This window comes from Capra hircus, chromosome 9, assembly GCF_001704415.2.
Source record: "Capra hircus breed San Clemente chromosome 9, ASM170441v1, whole genome shotgun sequence".
NCBI classification, from domain to species: domain Eukaryota; kingdom Metazoa; phylum Chordata; class Mammalia; order Artiodactyla; family Bovidae; genus Capra; species Capra hircus.
Genome location: NC_030816.1, coordinates 78,181,258 through 78,195,380, shown reverse-complemented (window position 1 = coordinate 78,195,380; position 14,123 = coordinate 78,181,258). Strand labels below are relative to the sequence as shown.

Genomic DNA, 14,123 nt, shown 5'->3' with positions numbered 1-14,123 from the left:
AGTCTCTTTGGCCCCGTGGGCATGATCTGAGACCCACGTGCATCCCTAGATCAGACTGTGGCTAGCACGATGGGACTGCCTAAACATATAGGGTCCCCCTGGATACCGGGTAGAGTCGCTTCACTGGAAGCATTTGGGCTGAGGCTGGCGAGGTGTGGTTTAAGGAAGAGAATGGGGGTGTGTGGCATGAGAAATGATTATTATCTGCTCAAAGCCACAGACCACAGGCAGATTCCTTCTTTCAAAGGGTGGTTCTAGGAAGGAAATTTAAAAGAGATCCGGGACAATGGTTCTCGTTATTTAGGGTGTATATTGGTTTGCAAAGGTTTTCCTCTCCCACCATTGTATTTGAGAAGCAGAGAACTTGTTTGGTTTCACATGTTCACAGGTGGAGGGGAATTTTTCCCTAGGATGAGTCTTCCCCTGAGGCCCACTAATCTCTGATTTAGATGATATTTGGATGAGACTTAGAATTGACTTAGAGTTTGAGATTTAAAGTTGATGTTGGAATGGGTTAAGACTTTGGGCAATGTTAGGATGAATGAATGTATTTTGCCTGTGAGAGGGACATGAATTTTGGGAGGCTACAGGGTATATACTTCTCAGGTAGTGCAAGTGGTAAAGAACTTGCCTGCCAGTGCAGGAGATGCAAGAGATACAGGTTCGAGTCCTGTGTGGGGAAGAGCCCCTAGAGAAGAAAATGGCAACCCAATCTAGTATTCTTGCATGAAAAATTCCATGCACAGAGGATCCTGGTGAGCACAGTTCACAGGGCCACTAAGAGTCAGATGCAGCTGAGCACTCAGCACAGAGGGTGTACTGTTATGGGTTCAGTTTTGTCCTTCCCCAAAATCCCTGTGTTGAAGTCCTAACTGAATTCATCTCAACATCTCCAAAAGTCTGAATGCATTCCAATATCAACTCTAAGTCAATTCTGAGTCTCGCCGAAATATCTAAATCAGGGATTGATGTCCCCCTAATCAATATGACTGGTATCTATAAAAGGGGATATTGGGACACACAGACAGGCACACCGTAAGACACCAAGTGAAGACAGGAGTCCTTCATAAGCCAAGGAGCTGTCAAAAGCTGGGAGAGAGGCTTGGGACAGATCCTGCCCCAGAGCCTTCACAGGGAGCATGGGCTGTTGTGACAAAGTGCTACCAACCGAGTGACTTAGACAGTACAAATGTACATCTCACCACTGTGGAGCCTGGAAGTCTAAGATGAAGGTGTCAGGAGGATCTTGTTTTAGGACCACAGTGTCAAATGTTCTGTCCTTGATTAACTGGGCGTGTTGTTGTTTTTTTATTTTAATAGAAGAGACAAAAGCCCCCGAAGATGATGAAATGGAGAAGCTCTACAAGTCGTTAGAGCAAGCTAGTCTGTCTCCTCTTGGGGACCGACGACCTTCAACCAAAAAGGAGCTGAGAAAGTCCTTTGTCAAGAGGTGCAAGAATCCATCCATAAATGAGAAACTCCACAAAATACGAACTTTGAATAGCACATTAAAGGTAAGAAATTCCAGATTGTGGATGAACTCTGTGGATGTGGGGTGAGAAAATGCTGGTTTTTTGGAACAATCCATGCTAACCACGGTGTGTTTATGTGGCTATAGAAGGTGAGGAAAGGCAGTAAAGCCAGTTCAGTCTCTATAGGGTGAGTTGACCCTTGACATTCCTAAAACCCTAGGGAATGTGGTTTTTACAATAGGCCTTGATAATTGCATTCACTCTGGCATAAAATCTCAAATATTAAGCTTTGAGATGGCAAGGATCATATGTAATTTGTTTTTGTACCCTTCTACCTGGAATAATAAATGTTAGAGAGTCTGAGATAGTCAACTGGTAGGAGTACACAGTAATATTTAATAAGATCTTGGGATTTCACCTGATTCATTAAAGGAGGCCATTCTTCTATACTATATCCAGAAGAAAATGCCTGCATTTTAGAGACAGCAAAGACTTAGGAGACTTCAAGCTGTTGGATTTGAAGCTACAAGACACCATGAGAGCCGGGCAGTGGGAAAGAGATACTTCCTGGTAGCAGGGGATTTCATCATGAGAATAAGGGGCAGTGTACAGGATGTACTGGAGCTATTTCTAGGGCCTCCTGTAACTGAAAGTGTTCTTTGTAGCAAGAGCATCCTGGTTTCACATTTAGACGACAGCACGAACAAGAGGAGGCCAGAAGAGTTTGTAAAATAGTTCTGAATTAGCAGAAGATTTATAGATTCTGAAAAGCCTTGACAGACCTGAAATTTAATTCTGTTTTGTACATGTCCACTTGTATCTCATGAATGTGAATCCCTTTCTGGGAAGAAATGTCAGCAAGCAAAAAGACAAGGCTGCAAAAGACGACTGAGTGACTCTTAGTCAGATGTCCCTGTTCATCTATAGAAAACCTAAGCACCCTAAAAACCTTGCTAAAATGAGGCTGAAAAATAAAAGGCAAAGGTACATTTTATTTATAGAAAGAAAGCACAAATGTAGAGAAATTTCCCTAGCATTTAATGATGAGAAACATCACTAGCAGCCCTTTCAAAATCAAATGTATTATATTTTGTCATCATGGGTTAGCCAAAAAGTTCATCGGGTTTTACTTAGGATGTTACTGAAAAACCCAAATGAACTTTTTCTGCCAACTCAGTATTTGCAGAGTTGTGACCTCTTGTTCTTCATGCACTATAGCCACAGAATTGATGAATCCAACAGATTTTTCTTTTCTTCCCAGGTTTTAGTAATCTACTAACTAGGTGACAAAAATACCCCCAAATAGCAGCTCCAGGCACTAGACATTTATTGTCTCACACTTTCTGGGAGTCAGGAATTTGGGTGTGGCCTGGTTCAGTGTTTCTGCTTCCACGTCTCTGAGGCTATAATCCAGGCACCAGCTGGGGCTATCCACATTCCTCCACGGGGGGAAGGTGTGCTTCTAAGCTCTTTCATGGCAGAGTTCAGTTCCTTACAGGTTGTTGGCCTGACGGTCTCAGTTGTTCATTTGTTCACTGTCTATGGGCTGGAGGCCATCCCCAGTTCCTTCCTCTGTGGGTCTTTTCATAGAGCAGCTCCCAAAGTAGAAGCTGGTGTCCTGCAGAGTAAGTGAGGTGGGGAGAGTGAGCAAGCAGGGTGGGTCATATCCCAGCCTCAGGAGAGACATCACATTGCATTTACAGCGTTCTATTCATTAGAAGCAATTCGCTAGGTCAGCCTCCTGACAGTCAAGATGGAGAATTACAGAAGGGCATGAATACCAGGGAGCAAGGAATGCTGGATCATTTCAGGGGTTCTCTGCCCCAGCCAGCTGCACTCTCTGAACATCACTGGAAAGAAGGCCTTTCCACAGATCCCTTAGGCTGGGGCTGATGAGATATATTCCACCTTGTGTATTCCTGTGAACCTCCTATGAGGTTGGAGGGCAGGATGACATGGAAATTGACCTTGTTGATAAAAAGAAAAAAAAAAAAACACGTCAGCCTCTTCATTAGAGAGTGATCATTTGGTACATGCATGCTTATTCATGTCAGAAAGCTATCAGAATAATTTTCTTTTAACTATCTTAAATTGCTTTTTTTCCATTTATTTATTGGCTACACTAGGTCTCCATTGCTGCATGTAGGCTACTCTCAGTTGCGGTGCACAGGCTTCTCATCATAGTGGCTTTTCTTGTCAGGGAGCATGGGCTCTGGACATGTGGGCTTTATTAGTTGCAGCACACAGGTTCAGTAGTTGTAGCTCTCAGGCTCCAGGGCTCAGTGGTTGCAGATCACGGGCTTAGTTGTCCTGGGCCATGCGGGATCTTCCTGGACCTGAGATCAAACCTGTGTGCCCTGCATTGTCAGGGGGATTCTTAACCACTCCACCACCAGGGCAGTTCTGTCTTTAAAACTCAAGCTGTCAAGATAGTGGTCACCTTTGAGGAAAAGGTGAGGATATAAACTGGGCAGGACCACACTAAAGCTTTTGAAGTGCCAGGTAAGAGTCTTTCCTTGACGGTGACAGTGGTTACACAAATGTGTTCTTTTTGTGATGATTTCATTAAGCACAGACTTTATGTGTACATTTTGCTCTGTGTATATTACATTGCAGTATAAATGTTTATTAAAAAAAATACTTCAAAGCTGGAGTGTGGACAAGCAAAAAAAAAAAAACAGTTTCATGTAGAAGCAAGCAAACTATTTTAATAATAATGTTTATAGTAGTGTAGGCACATTCCAGAAATAAAGAAAAATCCTTGCACTGGGATTGTATTGGAATGAATACTCTTTATGGAAATGCTTTTAGGAAGTTGAGCAAACTATTGTGTCACACACTAGAGATCTTTAGATCTTTAAGAGTCTCCAAGAGATCCACTTCCCCTGACTTTTGGCTAAGCCTGTCTTTATTTTTAAATGAATGATTAATGAAATGATTAATGAGTCCAACTGAAACTTTCTTGGAAAACTACCCTCACTTGTATCTGAAAGGGAACAGACCTTTCTTTGCCCAACTGCTCTGGTAGAATCCATTTCCAATGCTTAGGTCTTGATACAAACCATGCACTGAATAGTTGGAGTGAAAAAATGAAAGGATGGTATCTTTCAGAACTCTATCAGACCCTGCCTGCCAGAAAACCAGAAGGATGTCTTAAAAGTAATTCAAAGCATTCAGCGAGCTCTTATTCTACAGGGGAGAAGCAAGGCTTTTGCCTGAAGCTCTTGACCCTGGGTTGCCAAGTTTAGGAAGGAGCTCAGAGAGTTTTATTGTTTTACTAATTTCCTTCCTCTCTATTCTTATCTACAGTTTTTTTTTCTTTTATCCATAAAGGAACTAACACAGACTTGAGCTGAATGGGAAGAAATGTGAATTATTTAGAGCTAGAAACCATATGAGAAGTGTTAGCCCAAAGTTGAAGAGATCCTTTCCTAAAACCTTTTATCCCCTTTAGAGGGGTGGTGAATTCATTTTTGCCTTGAAAAAATCAGTTTTTCAAATTTTGTTGAACTGCCAGGATCTTGATTAATAATTTCTTCAATAGCATGTTAGGATCACTCTCTGGACAGATGTCAAGATTTCTTAAGAATGAAGTAAAACTCCTTAAAATTTTTTGGGGTGGGAAAGATTGTTTTCTGAAGTGTTGATGTTCGACTCAGAGAGAAAACTGTCTTGGCTCTACTTGACTTTCTAGCAATCCTTCCTGGTTACCCACTTAACTTACTAACCTTTCTTTTCTCTGTTTCTTGGTCTTGGCCAACCTCCTTGTTATTCCTCTTTGGTTACTTTCCTTCTGCACAGTTTTCCTCGCCTTCCTGAAACCAAAAAATATCTTTTAACCTCTGTTTATCACCACACCCTTGCTTTTGTGATTCAAAATGATAAATCTCACTACTCAGATTACTATGTGTGTGAACCTTTTCCCTTGAAATCCATGTTATTCTGGTCAATTTAGAAAAAGGAAAAGAAGGAGACAAGAAAATATAATAGAACACTCCAAATAAAGCATAAGTTAAAGCTGCATGTAGAGCACAAACAATACATTCATGAGCCAGTGGGTCTAAAAGAGCAGGCACAAGGACATTGGAAACAAGGATGGAACAGGGAAAGGTGTCAAGGAAGGGCTTTTATGATGGAAAAGTAAGAGCATACGAGTGCGCCAGCGAGAATGATCACCTGGAGATGGGAAACTGATGCGTCACAGAAAAGGGCTGAGAATTGCTGGAGCAAATTTCTTGAATGTACGAAAGGACATGCTTTTACAAGTAGAGAGACTTGTAAAAAGTAGAGGGTCTTGCTGGAAGCACAGATATTTCACCCAAGTGAACAGGAAGGAAGGCAGCATGTATTTGTGCTGATGTGGATAGAAGGCAATAGGAGCTTGGGAGAACTACTCTTCTGATTGTTTCTATTTCCTCAAAAAAAAATAAAGAGCAGGGTCATCAGCTACAGGGGAGGATTGGGGAGGAGATCTGAGCAGAAATGAGAAACTCTGAAATAGTCATTTAGGGGAGTGGGAGAAAAAAGGGATGGGGAAACACAGTTATTGAATAGTAGTGCAAGTCCGCTGAATGGCACTGGTTATGCATTTGAACTTTGACCAGTAAGCACAGTAGTGAGTGTTCACCTGTGCACATCCTGCCCCGGATCTAGCAGAGATAGTTCATAACCGAATGTCTACCTGGCCCTCAGCACTGTGTGAGATACGGGCAATACAGGAATGAAAAAAATATGTTCCTTGTCGCCTTCCTTAAGAAGCTTTAGAATAGATGACGTGACAGACCCATGAACATCTGACTGTGATGTGATAAGTTCTAAGTGGGTTCCAAGCATTGGAAGGCATGCAAGCATGAAAAAAGCTTCTCAGTTCAATCTGGGGGTTCAGTTTTTTGGAGAGCATGATGCCCGAAGTGAATATACATTCATGAGCTGTAGTAAAATCCATTAAAAAAAAAAAGAGGGAGAGAGAGAGACTCTGGGAAATATTCCATGTGAAAATCACTCTAGGAATTAGGGTCCCCTAGGTGAAGAAGTGGAGAAGGAAATGGCAACCCACTCCAGTATTCTTGCCTAGCAAATCCTGTGGGCAGAGGAGCCTGGTGGGCTGCTGTCCATAGGGCCGCACAGAGTCGGACACAACTGAAGCGACTTAGCATGCATGCATGCATTGGAGAAGGAAATGGCAACCTGCTCCAGTGTTCTTGCCTGGAGAATCCCAGGGACGGAGGAACGTGGTGAGCTGCCATCTATGGGGTTGCACAGAGTCAGACACGACTGAAGCGACTTAGCAGCAGCAGCAGCAGGTGAAGAAGGGTGAAGAAGGTCCTCTGTGTGACATGTCCTGGGGTGGTGAAGCAGCATTGTATGGGGGAGAAAACCCATGTCGATACTCCTAGAGAGGAAAGGAAGAAGCAAGTGGAGAATCGACAAATGGGCTCATGTCCATGGAAACTTGGGCAAGAAGGGGAACCATTAAGAGGACTCAGAATTTCAGGGGAACTCCCTGGACTGTTGGACAGAAGGTGGATACGAAGTGGGGACTGGGGCCAGGAACCTCACTTGGGAGGCTATAGCAGCAGATTAAGGGTGATAGGTGAGACTTTATATCCCAAATTGGGATTACGGTCACAGAGATGGAGGAAGCAGGAATAGATTTGCGATAAATGTGTTAGGCTGAGAAATCTTTTTTTTTGAATGTAGAGACTGATATGTCTTATGTTTCATTCCATTCCTTGACCACAGAAAAGTCCCCTAACCTGAGGCAGACATTTCAGAAATGTGTGTCAGTGGTTGCAGAGGAGGCAGGGTGAAATGATGTGAATAGACTATTGGCATCATTGAAATACACATTGTTTGGATGGAAGTTTAATGATATCTTCTTTGAATAAAAAGATAGCCTACCTATTTAGTCTGTATACCTTGAATAAATGTGTGAAATTTATTTAAAATTAATACAATTTAATAGAAAATTAAAAAGAGACATTTTGTACTGTCTCATGTCTTAGGAAAAGTACTGTGTGGTCAACAACTTGGTTATGCAGTTATCCATTCCAGAAGGAATAAAGCTCACACTGAGATAGAAATATGACTATGATGTGGAATACTGGATTAATCAGGAAACAGTGACATAGGAGACCTTGGTTTTGTGTCCAGTTCTTCCCCCAAGCCTTGTGTGGGATACTTACGTCTTTGTGCTTAGCCTATGTAAATGGGCGGGTGTCCTGCCATATCTCTTAGGATTGTTGTAGAAATTTGAATATTAGTGTGTAAAAACACTTTGATAATTTTACAGTCAAGGTGTATGTGCCTTTATTTGCAAAAGGCTGAAGATGGTTTATTGAAGTTAAGATAGCTATCACATCTCACCCTCCTCTCTCTCTGTATCTCTTTTTATTTTCCGACTTGGACAGTGTAAAGAACACGACCTGGCCATGATTAACCAGCTGCTGGATGATCCGAAGCTGACAGCCAGAAAATACAGGGAGTGGAAGGTCATGAATACCCTGCTGATCCAGGACATCTATCAGCAACATCAGCAGAGGCGAACCCCCACGTCTGCCTCCGAAGGCTCCCCCCAGAAACCACCTTCCTCTGCCCGCCTTGAAAATTCTATTTGAGAACAAGCCAGGATGCTCTCCCCTCCTGTCTTACCCCTCAGGCAACTCTTCAAGACGTTGCAAGAGCTTAACATTTTTCCTTGCAAAGGAAAACTAAAACCCAGTTCCTGGAAACACCAGGTCCTCCTGGAGGGATGCGGTTGGGATGAAAACAAACGATGACGGTGCCTCACCAATTCCAGTGCTCCCATCAGACTGGAGGGATGGAGTTCAGCTGAGAAAACAGTGTCTGTGTTCCTTCTGGGACCCCCGACCATGCTGGGTTCTAGGTGGGATATGCGAACCATATTGTCTGTTTCTTGTTCTTAAGGACAGCATTCCACGGGCAAAAGATCACTTTTGACCAGGGATACTTCTTCATAGAAATATTCCGTTTTCCAAAAGAAGAATGTACATATTCCATCTGGTTGGATAGCTGAGTTCCCCAAATCACCTGAGTGGAAGAATGCTTTCTACAGGGCACCCGCAGCAGGACAGATGTGGTATTGTGGAACCCAAATTCCTTGCCTTTGGTCCAGGATGGTGGTGCCTTTCCTACGTGTTGAGAAATGCTTCATAGCAAATGGTGTATGGGAACGCTCAAGAAAGAGACGTGTTCTGTATTCCACTCATTCAAAGGATAGCATAATATTTTTACACGTTATCCGGGTTGGGGTCGGGGACCTGACTCATGTGTCCTTTCATCACACTCAGACACCTCTATTCCGACCTAAGCTTTTCTGAACCAGGACGTAGTAATACATCCAGTGAGGACTGCTTCCTGCCGTTGCCCTTGGGTGTGGTAGCTGTGCATGGGATAAAAGGTACATCCAGGGAGGCCCCTGGTGGTTCAGTGGTTACGACTCCATGCTCGCAGTGCCGAGGGCCCAGGTTCAATCCCTGGTTGGGGAATTAAGATCCCACAAAAAGCACAACATGGCCATTAAATAAATGTGTATCCACAATCCCCAGGATCCATATTGACAAGGTGATTCTGGTGTCTGAAATTTACTCCAAAAAAAAAAAAAAAAAAAAGGAGTAAAAACATGATTGTTTTATTTTTGTATGTTTACGTGTTACTGTGTACTATGTGAATAGCTATCTATAATATGTTTGTTATTTAAAGATATTTATAGAAGTTCAGATTACTAATGTCTTAAAAGAGGCTATATACTATGGTATGTTTTGTTCAGTATATATTTCAAAGTATATACTTTTTGCTTGAGAAAAATCGAAATACTATGGCTACATTGGAGTTATGATATTGCACTATAATGTCTGAGGAATGCTCAGGAAACCTTGTGGGATAAATGTAGGGCATGCATTGCTAATAATAATCTTTATTTCCTGGCTTTTCTCTCTGCTTCTGTCTCTCTCTTTCTGTCTCTGTCCCCAGAATGCTTAGGTTTCTATCTGTTGTAAACCATTCTCCTAACCAGAAAAGGACTTTCCTCTTACATCATCCCTTCTAGTAAATACACTTTAAGGTTTATGCCATTTATGCCCACACGTCCTAAACCAAATGAAGCACAACTAATACAGTCTTCTGAAGACTATTAGACTAATACCCTTAAAGGGAACTCATTTTATTAGAGAAACGAGAGGCAAGTCTCCACTCACTAATCACCATGAATACTTCTCTCCATAAGAATAATCGCAACACATCAGAGACCCGTCTCATCCTGACCTCGAGCAAATTGTCAGCACAACCTCATTGGCGTTGTAGTGTCAGAGTGTGTGGCTTGACATTCAAGTGGAAATAACCACCAACCCCCACTGAATTTTATCTGCAAACTAAATGGAAATAGTTGTTGAAAATTTCCCTAAGCTTTACTAAGAAGTCTTAATACTTTGTAAACAAAAAACAACTTTAGCACTAAGAAGGGAAACAAACAAACAAGAAGCATGTTGTAATACTAGAAGCTTCTGAGAGATAAAGGCCATGCTGGTCAGTTTGACCCAGTGAGCATTTGGGTGCTGTTGCCCCAGGTAGAACTGTTGACCCTGAGAGAAGGAACCATTCAGGTCCTCAGGCTGGACCCTGAAGCTTCTGGTTTGAAGGCTGGTGTTTCATCCTCTTTACTCTAGAAATTATCATTGATTCTGCCTATAATTAGCAGCATCTAATTCTTCCTGTTTCCATTGTTTCCCCATTTCCCCATCTATTTGCCATGAAATGATGGGACCAGACACCATGATCTTCGTTTTTTTGAATGTTGAGTTTTAAGCCAGCTTTTTCACTCTCCCTTATCTCTTTCATCAAGAGGTTCTTTAGTTCCTCTTCGCTTTCTGCCATAAGGGTGGTGTCATCTGCATATCTGAGGTTATTGATGTTTCTCCTGTCAATCTTGATTCCAGCTTGTGCTTCATCCAGCCTGGCATGTCGCATGATGTACTCTGCATATAAGTTAAATAAGCAGGATGACAATATACAGCCTTGATGTACTTCTTTCCCAGTTTGAAACCAGCCCATTGTTTCATGTCTGGTTCTAACTGTTGCTTCTTGACCTGAATACAGGTCAAATTCTTCCTGTAATCAGAAGGTGGATTGTTCAGCGTTTGCAATGGAACCAAAGTGGTGAGAAAAGCTGAAATAATCATGGAGGAAGGGATATTATGATATATGTTCTTCTGCCTTATTTCTCTTTGGTTTCCAGCACCACCCTATAAATGTCAAACCAGTTTTCCCCAGGTGGAAGTGCTTCAACAGCTTGCAGATATATTCTAATGCTTTACTGTGATTTTTCGTTAATATACATGTAACTGACCTTTTCAAGTCCACTGATACCACTCCAATTTAAAGGCAAAATAGAACCGTGAGATGACTTAATCTAGTCTTTCAATTACTTTTCAAGGTGAAGTCAGTAGACACGTTTTTGCTTTGTTTGTTGAAACAGTTACTGTGCAGAACTCCCCATGAAAGTTAAAATTGAGTTGCAGGATTTTGCACCCAGCTCTTCTAGACCAGACTCACCTGCTCACTTGTGACTTCCCTTCTGGGGATGTGTTCGCTCTGTGTTCTTTTGTGCTAGAAAGTAGGGGGTGCTGCAACTCTGAGTTCCCACCTTCAGCTGTGGTTGAAGAGGAGGGCAAAAGAAGTGAGAAGAGGGGGGTGACTTTCTTCAGATGTAATGCTAGTAAGTCTCTCTGGGCCTGAAGCCATTTTTCTGATCTGACGGATACTGAGAAAATTGGATTACTTCTGATTTATTCCTGAGGACTGGACCATCTCTGAAATGGATTTGGGGCCATTTCATGTGGGTCTAAGGGGAGATTCCTACACCCATTGCTGTTGTCAAAGTTTACTGTTCCTCCCATACTGATCTGCTGGTGGGCTGGCTATGGATTGGGGTGTAACATCATTCTGCTTCCTTCCCTTCCTTCTGTAAAGTACACTGCTTGTTAGGAGCTGTGAGATCCTTGGATAAAAGAGATCTGTTGTCAAGGGCCGCGGAACGGCACACCACCATGACCACTCAGGAAGTGGAGAAGCTCTGAGCATAACCAGGTCTGAACCAGCGGCACCTGCTGTGGACTAGGATCTGGCTTGGACTCCTCTCTGGGGTGGTTGTGGGTCGGGGGACTGCTCCCTCCACTGATGCTCTCGCTGATTGGACCACTGCAGGATCTGCTGAGTCGTGTCCCTCACGTGGCGGCTGTCTGTTGCTTTGAGCAATCCTTAGTTGTGTCACAGTCTCTGTATCACACCCCGGGCCTACAGCCTTGGACAAAGACTCTAAAGCACACTATTGTGAAGACTCCAGGAAGCAAGCCTGGGAAAGCGGTTGTGCTGGAGTCAGAGGTCAAGGTGAAACGTTGGTGCCTTAGATTTAAGCAGCACTTTATAGTAGTTTGCAAATGGATGTGTTTCAGGTTCCCCCTCCCCCTCCGGAGGGGTCTCTGTAATGTTGGGGCTGGCTGTGGATTATTCCTCCTTCTGGCCAAGGAGTGAGGTGCCTTGGGGAGACCCCCACGTGGTGTGGCCAGGACGTGAGCTTGAGTCTCCCTCCTTCTCTGCCTTGTGCAGTGGTGTGGGGACCCAGCAGGTGAACTTGACTGTACGTGCCCTTGCACTGCTGTGGGGACAGGGCCATGGTGGCTTCTTTGAGGTCACCCACCAGAAACCCGAGGGCCCCTGTTCCTTGAGTACAGTCTCTTCCTCGCGGCCTGAAAGTTTACTGTTCCTCCCGTACTGATCTGCATCTGGGCTGGCTGTGGATTGGGGCATAACTTATCATCCTGCTTCCTTTCCTTCCTTCTGTAAATTACACTGCTTGGTAGGAGCTGTGAGATCCTTGGATGAAAGAGATCTGTTTATTTTTCCTTTTTAAAACGTGTCAGGAGATGCCAGACACTGAGCTTAGTGATTAAGGGTTAGGACCTTAAGTTCCTCTGAGTTCTTTTTTATGTAATTATGCTAATTTCCTCAGACAGCCTGTAAATCACAAGCAGTATCACAGAGATGAACCAGACACTTTCAAGTCTTTTGAGGAGAGGCTCTGTACCAGTTCCAGCCATATATAAATTTATGGACATATACCTCTTTGTATATTCCAGTTGAAAGATAATATTTTGATGAAGTCCACAGAAGATCGAGCGATTAATTTAGGTGCAGAAGGGAGCCACCCAATAGTCACTCTGTGTTGCAAAGCTGCCGTGTCTAAATGAAGTTTGAGGATGGATCTCTTCGGTCTAATATTTGATATTTGATTGGGGTTTTCCAATTGGCTTCACCATCCAATTTTTTTTTTTGGGTATAGTTATATATAAGAGAAATGGAGTCTGAGAAATGTGGAGTGACTGCCTACCTAGGGTTTTGTAATATGTCCCAAAAATGGAAGCCCCCGAAACTAGATTTTAACAACTTGTAGGAAATGGACTGAGGTGGATCAGTCATTCCTCCAGCACCCAGAGCTGCTGTCTCAGTGAACAAGATAACGAACTCGTTGCTGTGTGTTGTGAGACAGGAAGCCTTCTCTACATCTTCACCCTTGCACACATCACCACAGACCACAAAGAAAGCGAAGAAGAAGTGGATTCTACGTTTTGAATAATACTTCTGTTTCTCGTGCTGTGAGAAGACTTCGCTGCCCTGTTTTGATATTTCTCTACCTTGAATCCAAAAGGGGACGCATGCCCCAGGGAGATGATGAGCATCTCATCATAAAGCCCAGGATTTTATTCCACCACGTCTTTTAACGTCCTTGCATGATGCGGATGTGACTTTTTGCACTGCATGATGTTTTGGGGGCAAGATGTTAATGTCGAAACGGTACCTTCAATCTCATTGCAGTCTGTCATCTCCCCTCTTGGAACGAACTGAAAAAAAAAGAGGCATGACTCATTTCTCCTGCTTTCTGTGTTTGAGGATGACTTGTCAGAGAAAAATAAAAACAGGAGAAAATATGTCTAGTAAAATGACATGGGAAACAGTGGAAATGTTCTGCTTGTGTTCGTTTTCTGCCCTGCAGTGTTGCTTGGTCAAAATAAAAGTTCCCTGGGAAGTATTGAGTGGCTGGGCTTTTATCGTCTACAAGGTTAGGGCGCCCTCTGGTGGCATCTTCAAAATAATATCTTTTAGACGATTTTTTTTTTTCCCTTTGGTGTTTTCTTTTTTCTTTTTCTTTTCTTCTTCTCCTCCTTCTTATTTATTTATTTATTTATTTTTTACTTTACAATAGTGTATCGGTTTTGCCGCACATCAACAGGAATCCGCCACGGGTGTGCACGTGTTCCCAATCCCGAACCCCCCTCCCACCTCCCCCCCAACACCATCCCTCCGATTTTTAAATGGAAGAATTTTATTGAGAAATCTATTTCAACAATAACTCAGGTGGCCTTCTCCAGTGGTCCTCAGCTGACAGGTTTTCTCGATACAGAGGTATTTATACTTTTCAAAATTGTCGACGCACACAATTTACCTCATCATTGTTATGTACCCACATCTTGTTTAGAGAATCTTAAAAATCTGCAGATTACAAAAATTACAAGCAGTGGCACATAAGCTCCTTAAAACACATAAGATATGTCCGTGAAAAAGGGACAATGAAAAGAT

The 14,123-nt window shown here is 42.9% G+C and overlaps 1 protein-coding gene across 1 annotated transcript in view; it reads left to right on the top strand.

Annotated features, from left to right (window-relative positions):
• The window catches only part of IPCEF1 (interaction protein for cytohesin exchange factors 1), a 78,979-nt gene extending 69,919 nt beyond the window's left edge, over positions 1-9,060 (top strand). Inside the window, exons 9-10 of the mRNA XM_018053520.1 lie at positions 1,321-1,514; positions 7,883-9,060. Of these exons, the coding sequence (XP_017909009.1) occupies positions 1,321-1,514; positions 7,883-8,089 (401 nt within the window). The 3' untranslated portion in view covers positions 8,090-9,060. The remainder of the gene's footprint in view (positions 1-1,320; positions 1,515-7,882) is intronic.